The 20,974-nt window shown below is 38.4% G+C and overlaps 3 protein-coding genes across 4 annotated transcripts in view; 2 read left to right on the top strand and 1 right to left on the bottom strand.

Annotated features, from left to right (window-relative positions):
* Positions 1–586: 586 nt before the first annotated feature.
* wdr53 (WD repeat domain 53) lies at positions 587–9,875 on the top strand. 2 transcript variants are annotated; one of them, XM_016232796.1, is made up of 3 exons: positions 587–659; positions 4,951–5,440; positions 9,068–9,875. In XM_016232796.1, the coding sequence occupies exons 2-3, from the start codon at positions 4,952–4,954 to the stop codon at positions 9,692–9,694; spliced, it is 1,116 nt and encodes a 371-aa protein (XP_016088282.1). In that variant the 5' UTR covers positions 587–659; position 4,951; the 3' UTR covers positions 9,695–9,875. The 2 variants fall into 2 exon arrangements, with proteins under 2 accessions (XP_016088282.1, XP_016088283.1); XM_016232797.1 differs by having other exon boundaries at positions 601–653; positions 4,948–5,440.
* A 2,483-nt stretch (positions 9,876–12,358) lies between these two features.
* On the bottom strand, positions 12,359–19,089 carry srprb (SRP receptor subunit beta). The gene is made up of 7 exons (XM_016232857.1): positions 18,877–19,089; positions 17,752–17,846; positions 17,583–17,660; positions 17,402–17,484; positions 14,609–14,745; positions 14,291–14,345; positions 12,359–12,914 (listed from the first exon to the last, which is right to left on the bottom strand). Exons 1-7 carry the CDS (start codon positions 19,016–19,018, stop codon positions 12,707–12,709), a joined length of 798 nt encoding a protein of 265 aa, XP_016088343.1. The 5' UTR covers positions 19,019–19,089; the 3' UTR covers positions 12,359–12,706.
* A 1,391-nt stretch (positions 19,090–20,480) lies between these two features.
* Positions 20,481–20,974, top strand: part of cux1b (cut-like homeobox 1b) — a 30,815-nt gene continuing 30,321 nt past the window's right edge. Inside the window, exons 1-2 of the mRNA XM_016232779.1 lie at positions 20,481–20,498; positions 20,782–20,892. Coding sequence (XP_016088265.1) covers positions 20,481–20,498; positions 20,782–20,892 — 129 coding nt within the window. The remainder of the gene's footprint in view (positions 20,499–20,781; positions 20,893–20,974) is intronic.

The following is a 20,974-nucleotide window of genomic DNA, read 5'->3' as shown; positions in this document are numbered from 1 at the left end:
CTCACATCCGGCACATGTGGAAAGATGATCTGGCCCACATGTAGCGTGGAAAGATGGCACTTGGGCGGACCGTTCCCGTTTGCCAGATCTGGGCCAAAAGCAGGCCATAGCAATGCCACATGTCAGCCAAGAGCAAAGAAATAAACCACACTGGACCTTTTCTGAGCCACATAATCGGTGTATATTATTTATAGAGTCCTCTCATCTTGTCCAAGCTTGTTAACAAGCAAAATCACTGAAGAACAGAGAAACAGAAACTCGAGAACTACTCACAGCCTTAGATGAAATCAGCTGAAGATAAAAGACATTAAATCTCTGAAGATCTCAGCAGAGGAGGATTAAACAACTCCACAAACAGCACTACCAGCTTCACTTATTACCAACCAGACTCCCTTTATTCCTGTTAGAGGTCTTAAGGACTAGTTACCCAGCTGATCAAAGTCACAAACTCAGACGAACACCGTGTGCCTGAAAGTTGTTTATTTAATATTTTAATAATTTCTAATTTTTTATTTATAAACGTACTATTTACAATTATATCACAATAATAAAATATATTAAAAATAAACAACAACATGAAAATGTTCGTCATCAGCAGGCGACACGTGACACGCACGTCATCAGCAGGCGACACGAGTGGCTGCAGCTCATAACAACAGGTTTGTGGAGTTTACTAATCGTTGTTCGTGTGGAGCACAATAAAAGAGATTCTAATGATCGCTAACGAGAATATAAATGCACAACGCATTTCACTCGGTATCCAGGTTAGGGTCAGCATGCTCACCGAAGAGACGACTGACGGTCACGTGTCTGTGTTTTACAGTGTTCTCCCAGCTTCACTCAGAATACTCCAGCAGCTGTGTACAGTGTTCTCTCAGCTTCACTCAGAATACTCCAGCAGCTGTGTACAGTGTTCTCTCAGCTTCACTCAGAATACTCCAGCAGCTGTGTACAGTGTTCTCTCAGCTTCACTCAGAATACTCCAGCAGCTGTGTACAGTGTTCTCCCAGCTTCACTCAGAATACTCCAGCAGCTGTTTACTCCCAAACTCGCTCAGTAACCCCAAAACATTCCCAGAATACGCGGTTTCGACGATAGCACTGGCTACTGTTCTCATACAGTGCCACATAACACAAAGATAAAGTCAATGCAGAAGTCTTGTATTTCCACTGGTGCTATTTCACATGTTTCATGACTTTATTATTAATCTAAAATGTGCAAAAGAGTCATAAAGATGAAGTAGATGTGTTGGCACTGAGTAATGCGTTGCCTGGTGTAATGGCTGCATTGCTGCATCACTAATCTACATTAACTGTTAAGCTTTATACGATTCTGTCTGTGTTTGCAAAAATATTTTCATAAAAGAAAATAAATCTTTAATGTCATTGTGCAAACAGTGTCCCACCAGAAGTCTTCCTCTAGTCTGATCTGTTAAAGGGATAGTTCACCCCAAAATAAACTCTGTCACCCTCAAGTTTTTTATATTTTGGTAACCGACCCAGTTTTGTTAGAAGACTTGTGTTGTTTTGAGATTTCTATCACATTCCACTCAGAACAAGGCAATGCGTACAGGTTTGGAATGACATTATGTGGAGTAAATGATGACCCCTTATATCTTTAAGTTTAAGTTTAAACATTCCAGCATATTTACGTTCTGCATGGCATAGTGACATATCTGTGAAATCTAATTAGAGCAGCCTGACTCGAACGGGATTTCCAGAACTGTAATTTGATTAGAATTTCAAAAATGGACCTTGAAATGGATTTGTAAAAGCCCCCCTCGTGCTCCAACTATATATATATATATGCACACACATCTGATTTGAACCGAGAGTCGGAACGAGGCTTATGCATCTCGGCTGACCGAAATCTCCAAAAACACAGTTCAGTCATGACAACTCTCGGAACATTTCAGCATGGTGATGGATGTCAGAAACTATAGTCTGAGAAAGTTCAAACATGATTAAAGGCAAGTGAACAATCAGTGAAAAAAAAGAAATACACAATTTACAAGCATAGATAAAATGAACAGTAGTATTCAGATACAGAAATTTAATAATTAAGTGTAAAATAACACTGCATAGTGTTCACTGTATGAATTAAATTTAGATTCATCTTTGTTATAGCCGTTTTGTTGTTTGGTTAACATTAGTGACATAATCAGCAGCAGGTATTTATAGGCTGCTGTCCCTTTAAATCCGACTGCACGGATCCAGTATAATGATACACATCCGATTTCTTTCTCAGCGGTTTACATTCATTTAAAACATAACTGACTGCGTTTACGAGAACGATCGTCAAGACGGGTGCTATTGACATAATTCTGTGTGTATGTGTTTGTTCAAACATGACGAGATGCGAAAGACGAATTAACTCGGTCTGAAACGCGTCTCTCTGTGTGCGCGCGCTTTGCAGGTGTGCGGCAGAACTGAAGATTGTTTACATTCATTTAAAACATAACCGACTGCGTTTATGAGAATGATCGTCGAGACGGGTACTATTGACATAATGCTGTGTGTATGTGTCTGTTCAAACATGAGGAGGAGATGCGAAAGACGAATCAACTCGGTGTTCGCGCGCTGTCTGAAACGCGTTTTATTGTGAGTCCGACAGCAAGACGAGACGGCAAAGAGTTGTTTTCTGCAACTTATTGCACTCTTTTTAACGTCAAGCAATTCTCTGCTATATGCGTCGAACTAAAACTTTGACCTTTTGCAACGTTTTGATTGATTTAAGAAGCCTATTATTAAAATTATTCAGATATCGTACGCCCTTGCGATATGCATATTGCGATATTTACATTTGCGATATTTCAATATATCGTGTAGCCCTAATGAGTATTTAAGACATGCTGCTGCTGCACAAATAGCATATAAAATAACCCCGTAGCAGATCTATACAGGTGGAGCTGGGGAAGGTGGAGGGTTTCAGAGAACTATGCGCTGCAGGAATCTCAAGTGAATGCTAGCCAGCTATAAATGCAAGACAGTAAGCTCATTGGCTGCATATGCTGCATGAACCAATCAGCTTGTGCCAAGTCGCTTAACTCTCTGAACATCATCAGTTACATTAACACCCCGTCAGCCTGCGCCATCTAGAGTTTCATGACTGAACTATATATTAATACCAACTGGAAATAGAGCCCAAGAGACTTAAGAGATGCTTTTTAAGCATGACTACAAAGCAGATCACCCTCCCTATTTTATCAGCTAGAAAAAGGCAACAAGGGTAAACTAAATAAGTTGATTACGTGCTTCAGAAACCATTCTCACATCATTTCATCTGTTTATGGCCATCAGCCGTTTTACACGATTGGCTTGCATGCCCCTTTTTGTTGAGTCCCCCGTCAGTCAGTCATATTAACGTTCATGAGCGTCATGTCACCGTTGATTCCCAAAAGGGTCGTCCCATATCATTCAGTGCCAATTTTGAGTATCATTCAGATTACAACATTGACTCCGAACACCACTATAGGCAATTTAAGTTTAAATGTGAGTCTTTTAATGTTATATATATTCCAGGAACAGTTTGTTGCCATGGACTTCCCATTAGAAAATCATATATTTTATGATATATAAATATATGCATATTGCATTAGGCTACTCCCTAAAAAGTAACTAATTACATTAGTTCGTTTTTACGGAAAGTAATGCTACTTTTGAGTTACCTTTTAAATCTGGGCAGGGCTTGCTTGTTTGTTTATAATATCAAAAAGTTTTTCTTTTACAAATGTAAAAGCCCTTTCACACCAAAAGTGAATTGTAAGGAAATGTAAATTCTGGTCTGTACAGTAGAGGGTGCAGCTCAAACAAACCTCATGAAGAATAAGACGCAGGAGAAGAAAGTTCAACACTATTCAGCAATAACTAAAATGAAACACAAAGGAAATTTTTGCTCATTAGTACGGTTGAATTGGATCATCGAAGCTCAGTAGCAAAGACATTGGTCAATAAAATGGAATCAAATACATAAATTATATTTGTCTTATTTAACATATTTAATTATTGCAGGTTTGTACAATATTCTGAGTTTGCATTTCACTGTTTTTATTCATTTTGGGGAATACTGATGTTTTTTTGCAGGTGAGATGAGTAAATACACTACCAGTCAAAAGTGTATTTACTCATGTATAAAATGTTTTAAAGAAGAGCATTTATTTAAAATAGAAATCTTTTCTAACAATAAACACTACTGTTCAAAAGTTTGGGGTCGGTACATTTTTATTCTTTTTTTTTTTTTAAAGCAATTAACTTTTATTCAGCGAGGATGTGTTAAATTGATAAGAAGTGATAGCAAAGATTTATATTGTTAGAAAAGATTTATATTTTGAATAAATTCTGTTCTTTTTAACTTTTTATTCATCAAAGAATCCTGAAAAAGTATCACAGTTTCCAATAAAATATTGTGCAGCACAGCTGTTGATAACTCTAATAATAAATCAGCATATCAGAATGATTTCTGAAGATCATGCGACACTTTATACTGGAGTAATGATGATGGAAATTCAGCTGCGCATCACAGAAATAAATTATATTTTGAAGGATATTCAAATAGAAACCATTATTTTATATTGTAATAACATTTTACAAGATTACTGTTTTTTTCTGTATTTTTGATCAAATAAATGCATCCTTGATGAGCAGAAGAGACTTCTTTAAAAACATTACACGTCTTACTGATCACAAACTGTTGATATTTAGTCTAGAGCTACAGTAAGATCATGTTCACACACAACGCTCTGCTCTTACTCCTGATTTCTGTCACCGTGGCAACACCAGAGCTGTCACTCAACACACGGAAACAAAGTAACTGCTGTTACTTATTTGAAAATGTAACTCTGATATTTCCTTCTAAATTAAAAAGTAATGCGTTACTTGAAAAAAGTAATCTGATTACGTAACGTGTGTTACCCTCAACACTGGAGTTGACTCTGTGTTTGTGTGTCACCAGGATGTCACACACATGGACTGGCGGTCACGCCACACCTGTGCTTTGTGCCGGAGTCTCCTCTGAATCCGAGCATATGGTGGCGACTGGAGCAGAAGGAGGTGAACTGACCCTGTGGAGTCACGACGGATCGCCGGTCTCTAAACTGCACCTGAGCGCTGATGAGGATGTCACGTGCGTCGCATTCTCACCGTCGACCCCCTGCATGCTGTACGCCTCTCATGCACGCACGGTTAGTGTACTAGACACCAGGAACCTGAAGACGGCTGTGACACAGCTGGCAGACGTGGGTGAGGAGGAGATAAACTGGCTGTCTGTGAACGAGAGCGGTGCTCTGCTCGCTGCGGCGGATGATTCCGGAGCCGTGAGAGTCGTTGACCTACAGCTGGAGAAAGTCATCAGGACGCTGCGGAAACATGACAACATCTGCTCGTCTGTGACCTTCCGACCTCACCGGCCTCAGAGTTTAGTGTCTGCAGGACTCGACATGCAGGTGAGATACAGAGATGGGGATTGATGGAACGGCATGGCACGTTTGCACAAAGTAACACAGACTTATCGTTCGAAATACAAAAAGTAGCAGCTGTGCGTTACAGTTCCTGTGAAGTGTCTTGAGAAATGCAGTTTTCTTCGATGTGTTAAAGTCAGAGTGGAACATGTCAAAGAAATCATCCTTTTCTTAAAGTAAACCTAATATGCCCCTTTTTACAAGATGTAATACAAGTCTCAGGTGTCCCCAGAATGTGTCTGTGGACTGTGCCTTTACAGCTCGTTGCTCACGTACTTTTGCTAAAAAACATCTGTTTGGTTTTGATTATAATGTCTATCGCACTGAAATCAAATCATTTTAAACCATATAAGTTTAAACTTCTGATATACGGTTTCTTGAGCGCACACATCCGAAGCACACGCACAGAAAGCGGTAATACTTAGCACTAAACGAAAACTAAAAGTTCTCTTTCATGTCTTATTGCGCTTAAACTGTCAAGTACACACAGGTTTATGTTAAAAACAAATGAGTTTTTCTGGCTCGTTTTCTCTCAAGCTTGCAGAGCAAGGCTAACCAGTTACTGGGTTGTTCTTTTTCACGTTTTCTGGGTTGGTAGATGCACCGGGGACCCGATTATAGCATGATACATCACCTTTAAAGTCAGGGTGGGACATGTCAAAAAAATCATCCCTTTAGTTTCTTGCCAGAAGCGTTGGAGCTGTAGCCTTCTGGGTAGCACAGCAGCTTCATGTCACAGCAGCCCTTCAGGCCACCCTTTTGAAGGTTTTGAATATATCAACCTCTCCTAGTTAACATGCAAATTAATATACTGCTAATGCAAGGTTATATAAATTAATATACTGGTGATATTTCATTTGATGTCAGTGTCAATTTATTTCTAGAGCATGATTTTAAACAACTTGCGACACTGTTTTAGCAGTTTGATATACAGTGGAAGACTATTCCACAATTTAGGGGCAATCACGGAAAAAGCCCTATGCCTTCTCATTTGTAGTCTTGCCCTAGAAACATCTTAATTGCATTATGATGTTTACATGTCAAGATCAAAACTTTTCACTCCCGTTCACATGAAAATACCATTATTCTGATTATTCGCTAAGAATTGTGGTGAATTTTTTGCTGCCATTATTCACATTACCCCACTGCACAGCACAAATGATGGACTCAGAAAGAGCAGGTGCGTTACTTACGTCTAATGCAAAACACTTTTGTATGGCTGTATTCCACGCTTTTTTCGGCGCCATTGAAATGTGATGGAATTAATTTGCCTTGCTGAGGTGCTTTTATAGATTTGCATGACTCGTATGCCTCTAGTCAGCTACTCATATGTTGTTTTCATACTTCACATAAAAGTACAGCCTGGTGAAATTGATACAGCACTCTCAAATTGTGTCTCAAACGTGTAACTGTTGCACAGAAGATGGAAATTGCGCCCTCTGTTGTATGCTCAAAGTAGTGAATAATAAAGCAACAGGTAGAGTTTATGATTAAAGGGATCATATGATGCTTTTTTAAAGATCATTATTTTGTGTAGAGGTAATTTCATGTTTGATCATGGTAGCAGAATTGAAAAGTGTAACATGTTTTCTGTCCAAATTTACCACAGTATGGTTTGTCCTTTTTTTAGGTTTGTCACTTTAGTATAGAGGACCAATTCTCACTATTAATTGCTTGTTAGCAATGCTTATTATTAACATATTGGCTGTTTATTAGTATTTATAAAGCACATTCTGCATGACCATATTCTACATCCCTAATCTATCCAACCTAAACTTAACAACTAGGCTACCTTACTATTATTAAGCAGCAAATTAGATGGTTATTGAGGCAAAAGTCGTAGTTAGGGCTGCACGATTGACACAAATCATAATTGTCGATTATTCCTTTGAAATTGTAATTGCGATTTATTAATTACGATTAAATTAATGATGTTTACACCTTTGTTTGAAGCAACTGCATGCCATATTTTTATATGAAAATAAACTGAAAACACTCTAACTGAAAAACCTTTATTGCTTTTCTATAGTATTAAGCCTCAAATGTCAACTATACATCGGATTGGTTTCTCTTTAAATAAAAAGGTAAAAATATGCATGGTATTATAATGTTATACTAAAACTAAATCAATGGAAAAACCCTTAAGATAACATGTAGAAAGAAAAAAACGCATCTTAAGCATGCAGAATAACATAAGTGGACTTTGAACGATTAATTGCTGCTTTGAACGATTATGTAATCGTGGCATCCGTAATTGTAATCGCGATTAGAAATTTGATTAATTGTGTAGCCCTAGTCGTAGTTAATGGCGAGAATTGGATCTTAAAATAAAGTGTGACCATCATTTTTTTCAAGGCCCTCATAGGTGCCTTTTTAATGAAGATTAAAAAAGAAAGTTTCTTAAGAACCAAAATCTAAAAGATCATCAAGATATATTTAGTACTTGTTGAGTTACAGGCATGCAAACTTTGGAGAAAAAACCTCGAAAGGTGCTTTTTCCCCATTTTTGAATAGACGGTATTGGCATATATTGCAACAAAGTTTGCTAAAGTCAGCATATTTTATTAATAGAACGGCTGCTATCTTTCTAAAGTCATTTTATCCCCCTGAGTTTGGCTCTGAATCTCAGGTGAAAATTGTCATTTTGAGCCCCTCTACAAAATAGTGGATTACTCAGTAGCTAAATCTTCTTCTATGATATTTAATACTTTGGCTTTCTTCTTCATTTATGTATGTCTTTTACCAGAAAAAGTAACATTTGAGCTGGGGATCTTGAGTTGGTTGAGTTGACGCAGAATGACCCTGGGACCAAGGAAAGCACCACCTGCCGTCAGAGAGTGAATTTGCATTCTCATTCTGACAGTCTGCTGTTTTAACAAAGCTAAATCTGATTATATGTGACCCTGGACCACAAAACCAGTCATAAGGGTCCATTTCTTTAAATTGAGATTTATACATGAATAGATCATCTTTCCATTGATGTAAGGTTTGTTAGGATCGGACAATATTTGGCTGAGATGCAACTATTAGAAAATCTGGAATCTGAGGGTGCAAAAAAATCTAAATATTGAGAAAATCATCTTTAAAGTTGTCCAAATGAAGTTCTTAGCAATGCATATTACTAATCAAACATTAAGTTTTGATATATTTACGGTAGGAGATTTACAAAATATCTTCATGGAACAAGATCTTTACTTAATATCCTAATGATTTTTGACATAAAAGAAAAATGTATAATTTTGACCCATACAATATATTGTTGGCTATTGCTACAAATATCCCCCAGCGACTTAACACTGCTTTTGTGCTCCAGGCTCACATATGATCTTATTTAAATCAGAACCTGCACATGCTTCATGTAGCCTATGTATGTAGCATCTTTGTTTGGGTCATGATTAAAATGCAGTGCTTGCCTCCAATTTTAAATGCACTCATATTTTCTTCATGCTTTCATTCTTTCCCACGTTTTGCTTCAAAAATTAAATATAAAAAAAAAAAGTCAGCCATCAACCATTTGTTGTAAAAACATCTGCAATCGGAACCGACCTTGAAAAATCAAGATGGTGATGCTGAATGAAATGGTTTGTTTGGTTTGTGTTTCCCATCTCGCAGGCAATGCTGTGGAACCTGCCGAAGGTGCGTCCGCTCTGGACCTTCAGTCTGCAAGAAGATGCTCATCCGCAGAGAGCGGGGCAGATGTTCAACCCTCCTCTCGCACACTGCATTGATGCCGCGTCCTGCGGTAACGTGTTTGCCTGTGCTGCTGAGGATGGCTGCATCCACCTCCTGCGGGTGTCTGAAGACTCCAGGCTCAGGGAACGAGGGATGTTCAAGGCTCATTCTCAGGGAGCATCGCAGGCTCACTTCATCAGCTTTCTGTCCCATCCGTACTGGCTGGCCACCGGAGGAAACGACGGGCTTGTGGCTCTCTGGGACCTCGGTGAAGATGCTCTGGTGGCCAATGAGAGGAAGCGTAAGAACCGCAAAAAGAAACCTAAAGCCAGAGCGAAGGCAGTCTCTCAAGTTCAAAACCAGAAACAACAGATGAGTGGCGAGGAAGCAGAAGCTGGCGGTGCTTCCTCTTGTTCAGAGACGCATGGAAAAACCGTGCCAAAACTGTCTTTTAATCACGGGGAGAAGGTGAACTGGGTTTGTCCAGCTGTGTTAAAGGGAAAGCCGAGTCTGCTGGTGACAGACCAAAGTTCCAGTCCATCTGTGTATTCGCTGGATGCGCTATAATGTTTGGGAAATCATATTAAAATGATGTAAACTTAATGCAAGATCTACAGCTTAGATTATGCCTTTCTCAGTCATTTATTGCTCATCTTTTGGTCTGATTTTCAGAGGTGGACCAAGTACACAACTCTGACTTGAGTGAAAGTACAGATCTAAGTACAGGCCAAATATTATTCCATTGTGAAGACAGATTTTTACTTAAGTAAAAGTACAGAAGTACTTGCATCTAAAAGTACCAAAAGTACTTGTCAATGCACTGTTTTATTATTATTGTATGTAATATTTGCAATGCCTCTGAAGCAACTTACAATATATTAGACTTACTGACTAGCTTGTAGTAACTTTGGAATTAAAAGCTTTTAGAATGTAAAAAAACCCCGGTTTATTTAACGCCTCTACATAATACAAACTAGCGGGAAATCACTACAAGGCTGATTACTGATAGGCTGTCTGAAGAAAAAAAATCACCCACTGACTTTCAAAGCTGCTACAGAGTAACGACTTTCTACTTCGAGGACCTTGATAGAAATGTAGTGGAGTGAAAAGTATGATATTTGTCTTTCAAATGTACACTCTAAAAAATGCTGGGTGGTTTCAACCCAACTTTGGGTCAAATATGGACTAACCCAACCATTGGGTTAAATTTTTACATTACATTTTTAACCCAAAAGTTGGGTTAGTCCATATTTGACCCAAAGTTGGGTTGAAACAACCCAGCATTTTTTAGTGTAGTGAAGTTAGTCATAAGTTTCCAGGAAAAAATAATACTCAAGTACGATACTCAAGTAAAAGCACTTCGTTACTCTCCACCTCTGGCGATTTTCAGGGTGACCAAATGCATTTTTTTCCCTGCTTGTTTGACCAAATTTAGCTTGACGTGAACTGAACAGTGCAGATGAGTAGGCATGTCAACCTGTTTGTAAAACTACTTTTGCAGAGTTTCTGTCAGATGCATCCAAGAGATACTGTACTATCCCATGAGAGAGAATTTGTAAATGGCGGGAAAGCACAATTGATTAAGACTCAGTTTTAGGTCACCTGACAATGATAACATGGCAGATGCATTATGCCCAGATGATCCGGAAGTATGGATACTGTAGAACAACGGTACATTTTCATAAGCAATAAAAAAAGAGAACATTTCAGTTTTATGGCCTGTGAGGTAAATTTGTGTTATAATAATGCTTTATAATTAAGAAATATGGACCTCATTTATAAATCATGCATATGCAGATTTGATCTTGAGTGTGCATATGCTAAAATCCAAGCCAGAGTTTATATTTGTAAAAGCCGTCTTTGTAATGGAAAAGTGCTTAGCACCACATCAGGTTCTGAGCAGATGTGCACACTTTTCTTTCAGGAGTATACTGCAGGTGTTTGGAAATCTAAGCCGTTCTTGCTCTTCAAGGCAGAGATCTGAAACCATTCAGCTGTGCACAATTTCAAGCTCATTTGCGAAGGTGTGCTTATATTCATTTCTCTGAATCACATATGCACATTTGAGCATGACTTTAGATCAAATGTAGGATGGTAGATTAGCTTGACGTGAACTGAACAGTGCAGATGAGTAGGCATGTCAACCTGTTTGTAAAACTACTTTTGCAGAGTTTCTGTCAGATGCATCCAAGAGATACTGTACTATCCCATGAGAGAGAATTTGTAAATGGCGGGAAAGCACAATTGATTAAGACTCAGTTTTAGGTCACCTGACAATGATAACATGGCAGATGCATTATGCCCAGATGATCCGGAAGTATGGATACTGTAGAACAACGGTACATTTTCATAAGCAATAAAAAAAGAGAACATTTCAGTTTTATGGCCTGTGAGGTAAATTTGTGTTATAATAATGCTTTATAATTAAGAAATATGGACCTCATTTATAAATCATGCATATGCACAGATTTGATCTTGGGTGTGCATATGCTAAAATCCAAGCCAGAGTTTATATTTGTAAAAGCCGTCTTTGTAATGGAAAAGTGCTTAGCACCACATCAGGTTCTGAGCAGATGTGCACACTTTTCTTTCAGGAGTATACTGCAGGTGTTTGGAAATCTAAGCCGTTCTTGCTCTTCAAGGCAGAGATCTGAAACCATTCAGCTGTGCACAATTTCAAGCTCATTTGCGAAGGTGTGCTTATATTCATTTCTCTGAATCACATATGCACATTTGAGCATGACTTTAGATCAAATGTAGGATGGTAGATTTTATAAACCAGGCCCTATATAACTATATCTTTTTTTCATTTGATCATCAGTAGGGTATGCATACAGAAAATACCTCTGGTTCAGAGAATCATTTGTAATGGCTACTTAACCTGAAAGTACCTTAGTTATTGGAACCAAACATTGTGGTTATCCATCTACTCTGAGTAAACTTGTCTCCTAGGAAGATGCTTAACCTCATTTAAGGAATATACTCAGGAACCTGGACTTGTCCTAGTGGTCTAAAATGCCATTTCACCATCTGTCAGTGCTGACATTATTGCTTTGAGTCTTATTACCTCCATATCGTATGCACTTTACAGACACGGAGTTGTTTTACTTATCAAATGACTTTAAACCAGCCTCATGCCACACAGCGCTCAGCTAGTTTTGAACCTGGAACGCTCCAGTAAAATACAGTACAAAGTACAGCTTAAACATTTGCACTTTTTAGCCACAAAACTTTGGAAAGGCACCATGAAAACAAGCAGTCATAAGCCATCTTTAATATAATTTACACTCACACTTGCCTCTAGCAAAACAAAATACAACACAGTTGAACAGAAGTCAAATGTTGGCTCCAGTTTTAATTCAAAAAGAGCCCTGAAGTGAAAACACGAAGGCAAATAGAAGTGTCAATGTTTTCATTCATCCAATATACTTTGATTCTGGTTGAACACACAATGTGCTGTATCTGTAGGACATGCTGTATACTCTTGGATTGGTACAACAATACTGAAGAAACAAAAATCCAGAGATCACAAAAACTGCTCTAAATTACAAGTTTATGAATGAGCTTAATTCTAGCTCTTCAGAGCTTAGCCAGGCACTTCTCTATAGCGTCGATATCAGCACCTCCGTCGTCTTTGCTTCCTCGTGCGCTGCACTCAATGAACTCCACCCGATTGGGCAGCTGAGAAAACTCGAAATCTTTGCCTTTCTTACCCAGATACACAGAGCCCCCGACAGCCCCGTCCTGAGAGGAGAGGGCCGCAGAACGCGTCAATCTCAGAGTATTCCTGTGGAGAAGACACAAACCTACAATCAATCTGTTACAAGTAACCGCAAAACATGCGACACCCAGTGTTGCGGAAAGTTACTTTTAAATGTAATGCATTACAATACTGCATTACTCCCTAAAAAAGTAACTAATTATGTTACTTTGTTACTTTTTATGGAGAGTGCGCTACATTCATTTTGAGTTACTTTTTTAATCTGGACAGGGCTTGCTTTTTTATTTTAAAAACAAACAAGTAATATTTTTGGCAAACGTAAAAGTGAAATGAATAAGCCTCAGGCTGAAGGACAAGTAAATTAACGTCTGTACAGTAGAACGCAGAAGAAAGTTCAGCACACTTCAGCAATAAAAGCACCTAAAGCAGCACAAATGTTTATCTAGAGTCATTTTTGCTTAGTACGGTTGAATTGGATCATCAAAGGTCAGCAGCAAAGACACTGGTTAATAGAATGGGATTAAATATTCTGAGTTGCATTTCATGGCTTTTATTCATTTTGAGGAAGATGGAATATTTATTTTTATTTTTTTTGCAAGTGAGAAATTAACGCACGTTCACATTTATTCTAGAACTACAGTTACATCTCACTCCCGATTTCTCTCAGCATGGGGACAGGACAGCGGTCAACCTATAAATGGGAAAAAAGTAACTTATTTGTAAAAGTAACGTTACTTTACTAGTTAAGTTTACAGCTTAAACATTTGAACTTTTTAGCCACAAAACATTGGAAAAGTACCATGAAAACAAGCAGTCATAAGCCATCTTAATATAATTTACACTCACACTTGCCTCTAGCAAAGACAATTTTATTCATTTTGAGGAATACTGAATCGTTTTTGTAATGCGTTACCCCCAACACTGATGACACCAATGCTACTAGATGTTTCACAGAGAAGCACCTTGCATGTAAACCACCTGCACATTTACAAAGCCCACAGCAATGGTAGTTCATCTCTGCAACAGAAAACACCGGAAACGTCTCGTTTCTAGTCCTGCCATTATTTCATGACTTAGCGTTACACATTTGCATAATGCACGCCCTTAAAGAATAGTTGGGCAAGCGATTTCGAGCACATAAAAAAAACTATTTCATAGTTACCATTATAGATGTAATACTGTTCATAGCTGAATCCCCAAGCAGAAATACAGGCTTTAAAGAGACAGGAGCGTTTCTGAAATGCTCTGTTTAGCTCCCGTCTCTTTAAAACCTGTACTTCTGAAAAGCCCAGTCTGCTTTGATTGGTGCAATGTACAGTATTAGACAAATACTTTTACTCATGTAAATGCATTCTAGCAGACCCCCAAAATAATATTATGAACTTGTAAATGAGCATAATAAGGGCACTTTAACCCCGAGACGGAAATGAGTGAATACTCACATCTCCTTCTCCAACTGCTGCTGAATTAATTTAGCTGATTTTGCCATGGAGATATCTACAGTAAAAGAAAGAAAACAAACATGTACTCCATACACATGAAATCCCTCTAGTCACATTTTTGCAAAATAACATTTTTATAAAACAATCATTAGTGGTGCACAGTGTTCAGTCTGGTGAAAAAAAACCTGCACTGCACTAAATCTTTATGACTCAAATTCAGAGCAAATGATGTTCTGTATTTTCTCTTTGAGGCATTGGCCAATTCTCACATCAAGAGCACCATGGATTGTAATTGAGAATGTGAAATTCAACAATAACCTTGTTTGTTGCAGGCTACCACAAGTGTGGGGGCATTTTTTGCCACTATGTTGTCTGTGAGGATGGAGTAGAGGAACTCAGCCACATCTCTGACGTCCTTCTGGAAGATGCTGCTGTCCACCACAAACACAACGGCTCTGCAATCCAGCAAAGAGCTTTCAGTCACTCAACCAAGAGGTCTCTGTCTGAACATCTAGCAGCTAGACGTACTGATAAACGATTGCACGTTTATTCACACTGAAAGGTGGGAATGGTGCTTGAACTAAATAGACAGCAAATGTATGATGCATCATCAGGAATACAGAATCTGAGATGATCCACGAAAATACTGGGTAAGAGAAGATAACCACATGGGTTAAGGTTAGGTTAAGGGTTAGCACCTAGTTATTACTATAATAACTACATTGTATGCGAGTCAAAGACCGAAAAGGGTTTAAGCATAAAAAGTAATACTGCTTTAAATTGTTGTTGCTTTTCCACAAATTTTTTTTTAAAAGTTTTCCGTTTAATTTAATCGCAATTTTGTTTTTCCGACCAAAAAAATAAATATAAACTTTTCCCCTGATTTACAGAAGACACCCACTAAAATATCATTCAGTGTAACAATCTTGTCAGGCATATTTACACCAAAAATCTATTTATGACGTATTAAAAGACTAATTACTTTCACCTGAAATACTAATTAGTTGTAATTTTACATTTTTTAAATGTGCCACTATCCTAGGTTTTGCCCATTTGTCAGTAAGAATTTTTTACTCATTTAAAACTCAATCAAATTTAATATGCTCCCTTATTCTTTTATATATTTTGATATGTACACGTCAGAATAAGCATGATGTTTGAATTTTTACGTAAATATTGTGTTACACTTAAAGACAATGGAACATTATTTCAACCAAATTTTAACACTTTATTCTCCAAAAACTTATTTGAAACCTTAAAAGTAGACATTTTACTTAGATTTAATGTGCTTTCAATGGACATAAAATCACTTTTGTACATTTATTTTGATGCGGACATCTTAACATGCGGAACAGGGCAGTAAAATAAAGTGCTACCTCTGATTTATTAATATATGTCCAAACAAATTATGCTTTTGATTATGAGGGCACATGAATTATAAAAAAAAAAAAGATGTGCACAAATAATTAATTTATAATCAACATTATAACATTCCATTTAAAAAAAATTATTCCATGGTGAATTTATAAAGAAAACACAGGCTCAGTCTTGACAGAATTTGACTTAAATTGTGAGAAAAGTTTATTATAATAATTTAATTTTTGCAATTGGCTGTTTGCATTACTTTTTGTGTTTTTAAGTGCATGAGATAAAAGAGCACTGCATACACATCTTGCATGTATACACACGTATTATATTTGCGCATTAATTATTTGTGGGCTTTCCGTTGTTTCTAGAGCGAGAGAGTGAAACTGTGTCTGTGGTACAACTAATGTGAGAAAAGCTCATCTCTGACGGATTGCTTCGTTTGCTTTAGCGGTTCACAGATAAAAAGCTGGACTGTTCCCCAGATTACAACAAGCCAGCCGGTCATCATGTGACCGTTCCCGCAGTGAGCAGGGTCCCGGGAACCCATGCTTTCCATTCAAAAGCTTCCACGCAACTAATACTCATGAACAGGCCTTCATGCGCAGTCAGAAAAGCTCATATTTATCTTCATAACTCACCGAGCCACGGCCTTGTGCTTCTCCACAATCTGAACTCTTAAACTTTCATGACCGGGAACGTCGATAAGAGTCCAGCTGCCACCCTGCAATATCAAAAACATCCAGTGTGTTATTTAGCCAATTAAATCTTATGTTTAAAATCCACTCAGGTGCCGTCAGTAAGAATTTTTTACTCATTTAAAACTCAATCAAATTTAATATGCTCCCTTATTCTTTTATATATTTTGATATGTACACATCAGAATAAGCATGTTGTTTGAATTTTTACGTAAATATTGTGTTACGCTTAAAGACAATGGAACATTATTTCAACCAAATTTTAACACTTTATTCTCCAAAAACTTATTTGAAACCTTAAAACCAGACATTTGACTTAGATTTAATGTGCTTTCAATGGACATAAAATCACTTTTGTACATTTATTTTGATGCGGACATCTTAACATGCGGAACAGGGCAGTAAAATAAAGTGCTACCTCTGATTTATTAATATATGTCCAAACAAATTATGCTTTTGATTATGAGGGCACATGAATTATAAAAAAAAAAAAGATGTGCACAAATAATTAATTTATAATCAACATTATAACATTCCATTTAAAAAAAATTATTCCATGGTGAATTTATAAAGAAAACACAGGCTCAGTCTTGACAGAATTTGACTTAAATTGTGAGAAAAGTTTATTATAATAATTTAATTTTTGCAATTGGCTGTTTGCATTACTTTTTGTGTTTTTAAGTGCATGAGATAAAAGAGCACTGCATACACATCTTGCATGTATACACACGTATTATATTTGCGCATTAATTATTTGTGGGCTTTCCGTTGTTTCTAGAGCGAGAGAGTGAAACTGTGTCTGTGGTACAACTAATGTGAGAAAAGCTCATCTCTGACGGATTGCTTCGTTTGCTTTAGCGGTTCACAGATAAAAAGCTGGACTGTTCCCCAGATTACAACAAGCCAGCCGGTCATCATGTGACCGTTCCCGCAGTGAGCAGGGTCCCGGGAACCCATGCTTTCCATTCAAAAGCTTCCACGCAACTAATACTCATGAACAGGCCTTCATGCGCAGTCAGAAAAGCTCATATTTATCTTCATAACTCACCGAGCCACGGCCTTGTGCTTCTCCACAATCTGAACTCTTAAACTTTCATGACCGGGAACGTCGATAAGAGTCCAGCTGCCACCCTGCAATATCAAAAACATCCAGTGTGTTATTTAGCCAATTAAATCTTATGTTTAAAATCCACTCAGGTGCCTCATAACATCTAACGCACACAGCTTACCCGGTCATCTTTGCTCTTGTATGTGGCGCTGCTCTCTGTGATGGACGTCTGAGTCCTTACAAACTTCCCTAGTAATAACTGGGAAAACACTGCAGATCATTTCCAGTCTAATGACTGTGTGCCGCAAGAGTAAGCAAGCTTGTGTTGTGTAATATTTTCCTTTACTCACTCGAGTGAACAGAAGAGTTTTCCCGGAGTCACAGAGTCCCAGCAGCAGCACAGCGTTCCTGGCTTTACTGGAGCCCCAGAAATTCCCAAAGAACACTAAGATTTCAGAAAAAGAACATGTGTGTGTGTGTGATGTCAGGAAAGTGTCAACCATAAAAGCGGATGCATCATATCAACAGGTCACTGTAATATAAAACAGTGTTTCGCTTCAGAAATTAAGAACTTTTTACTATGAAAGGACTTAAAGGGGTCATATGATGCTGCTAAAAAGAACATTATTTTGTGTATTTGGTGTAATGAAATGTGTTTATGCGGTTTAAGGTTCAAAAAACACATTATTGTCCACATACTGTACATTATTGTTTCTCCTCTATGCCCCGCCTTTCTGAAACGTGTCGATTTGTACAAAGCTCATCGGTCTGAAAAGCGAGGTGTGCTGTGATTGGCCAGCTATCCAGTGCGTTGTGATTGGCCGAATACCTCAAGCGTGTGACAGAAATGTTACGCCCCTCACCATACTGTGATGATGCCCTGTGCGGCCGGAGCGAGAGAAAGAACAACTGAAATCGCATCATATGACCCTTTTAAGTGCCGTCAGACAAGAAATGTTACAAAATGTTTCACAGTGTGGCTATTATGGGATGCCACTCAATTACAGTACCGCTAAAAGTGAAGCACTTCAGGAAGAGACTGCTGTAAAGGGAGAATATTTACAATAAACAATGGCATGAAAAGTTAATTTTCTAATTCTTCTTCAGTATTGGTGTTAGCTGTAACACAGCCCTTGCTCAAGCAGCGTTACACTTGTGCAGTCTGCAGGTATGTGATTTCAAGAGTCTTCTCCAGTGAAGCTAAGCTTTGGTCTGAAGCTCTGCATCTTCATGTAATCCCAGTGATAGAGAGATCAGATCATCTGTTAGAAGACTGCTTGTTCATACTTTATTATCATTATTATTGGGATTTGAACCCTTGTAAATGCCTCAAATATTTTTGTGAAACATCTAATGTGTCCAAGACACGTGCACAGTCAAGATGCAAACAATAATAATAGTTATGCTGGCTACCTCTAATAACGTCTTGTATGAATGTTTGCTTTGATATGACAATAACGCTGCTTAACGCTTACCGACAGTGAGAACCACGAGCGCTAAAGCCAGGAATATCCCGAGGATGAAGACGGCTTCTTCACTCTGAATCTCTTTCAGGAAGCTCTCCATGAACTGCTCCTCAGAGAAGTCCTGCAGATCCAGATGAATCTTCTCGTCCATGTTTGTTTGACCAGGCGGAAGACAGCGGAAGTGAACGACACGTGTGCTAACTTCAGAGACCGCGAACTTCCGCGTTCTACTGTGGTGACGGCTGACCTCATGAATATTAATGAGCATGCGCGGTCGTTACTGGCCAATCTGCCTGGAGGGTTGAGGTGCGGAAATAATTCATATTAATGAGCTAACCTTTGCCATAGTAGTGTTCGTTCAGCTGACCATGGAAATAGAATGTTTTTTTTTTTTACCATATTTTAGAAATAGAATAAGTTGACACAAGTTACAATGACAAATTAACATAAAACGGGTCGGCCCGTAATTTACTTTTTTTTTTTTTTTAGATAAATATACATATTGTGTTTCCTCGTGTATTTTCAATTCAATGTCTCTGTAATTTTTAATCGCACTTTTTGTTTAATGCACAAACGTTGTGAGTTTTGAATCGTCTGGATGAGAGTCCGGTAGGAAACGGCATCGTTTGCAGTGTTGCCAAGTCCGCGGTTTTCCCGCGGGGTGGGCTCCTTTAACACTGTCGCCGCGGGTTGAAGCGACCACAATAACGTGATATTTTACCAGGGGAACCCCGCCCCCAAAAAAAGGCCGTTTATTTTACCCCAGCCGAACGTGCTTTTTAACGGGGGACCCCCTTCGAAACACGACTGTTTCTGATAAGAAGTGTGCGCTGCAAACATGATCGTTTCTGTCCAGTCTGCTGGTTTTATCGTGTTTAACCACAGCTGTCGTCGGTTTTGTGTCTGGCAGTGGCAGCAGATATGCGATCAGATGTCTAATTTGAGGCTGATTCTGCAGATTCTGGCAGCCAACATCACAACAAGATGATATTTTAAGCTCCTTAGCCGAACCTGCGCTGGTTTGAATGGGCCGCCTCCAGCTAGCGCTGTGACGTCGCTGACCCTAGTTACCTGTGGTTGGCCTGGCCATGCGTCACTCAGAACACAACAGGCCAATCAGAAGAGAGGCTCATGAATATTAATTAGACAGGCCAAAATCGACCCGTTCTCAGCAGAGCTCCTGAGAGAGGAGCTGTAACAATATATTGAGATGGTTTTTGGTTATATTTTGGTCTTATACAGCAAATATATATTCTTAAGGACATCAAAACCTAAAATAAAACTCCAGAAAGGTGTAAAATATGGGACCTTTAAGATATCCTGCAAACTGTGTGCAAAATATGAAAACAAATATGAATTTAGAGTATGCATTTTTTGCAGTGTGTATGTCAAGTCAATTCTAACTTCAGGTTTGTACCTCTAATACATAATAGAGTTATATAGATCAGTGGTTTATGCGTCTGTAAATAAAGACAGACATGTGAGAGCAGTGTTTTCTTATCTGATTCTGCCAGGGATGGGGTTTTTTTAGGAAGAGGCAAGAGAGACAGTGCCTCCTAAAAAAACATATTACAGAATAAACCACAGTACAAAAACAAAACCATACAAGTATTATGAAATATGACAAAATTGTATGCATCACTTATCAGCACAAAGATCCCAGGGTTCCTGCAGGTTATAAAAAGTCTTAAATTATATAAGAAAAGCATTACATTTTCTTAAATTTGGGGACGGAAAAGCTTATACTTTGTTGTAATAAACAGAACATTAATTGCATTGTTAATGTAAACATACGAAGCAGAATTGTGTTGGTTGTTGTTTTCTTGATAGTGTAAGCAGTGGTAATGTATTTAGCCTAACTAGATCTATGAGTTGTGAGTTCATCTGCTCTAACCGTGACTCGTTGTCTTTCAGAGAGAGCTGGACGGCGCCGCCACACTGCTGGCCGGCCGGCAGGATGACAGCGAGCAGTCCAGGAAAAAACTCATCGACCAGAGCCGCGACTTTAAGAAGAACACGCCAGAGGTGAGTTATGTTTCTAAGCTCTCTTTCATTCAGGTGTGAGGCTCTGGGATACGCTCCTCCCTAGCAGTCCAGCACACCAGCA

Source organism: Sinocyclocheilus grahami, unplaced genomic scaffold, assembly GCF_001515645.1.
Source record: "Sinocyclocheilus grahami isolate Dianchi unplaced genomic scaffold, SAMN03320097.WGS_v1.1 scaffold419.1, whole genome shotgun sequence".
In the NCBI taxonomy this organism is placed as follows: Eukaryota; Metazoa; Chordata; class Actinopteri; order Cypriniformes; family Cyprinidae; genus Sinocyclocheilus; species Sinocyclocheilus grahami.
This window is presented reverse-complemented; position numbering and strand designations above follow the sequence as displayed.

Bases quoted from the DNA above. Each gene is read 5' to 3' on its own strand.
- wdr53 (XM_016232796.1), top strand. From the start codon at position 4,952: ATGTCACACACATGGACTGGCGGTCACGCCACACCTGTGCTTTGTGCC. The intron at 5,441-9,067 runs GTGAGATACAGA...CCCATCTCGCAG, and splicing joins CTGCAGGACTCGACATGCAG to GCAATGCTGTGGAACCTGCC.
- srprb (XM_016232857.1), bottom strand. From the start codon at position 19,018: ATGGACGAGAAGATTCATCTGGATCTGCAGGACTTCTCTGAGGAGCAG. The intron at 17,485-17,582 runs GTAAGCTGTGTG...TTGATATTGCAG, and splicing joins ACAAGAGCAAAGATGACCGG to GGTGGCAGCTGGACTCTTAT. The intron at 14,746-17,401 runs GTGAGTTATGAA...GCTGGATTGCAG, and splicing joins AAGCACAAGGCCGTGGCTCG to AGCCGTTGTGTTTGTGGTGG.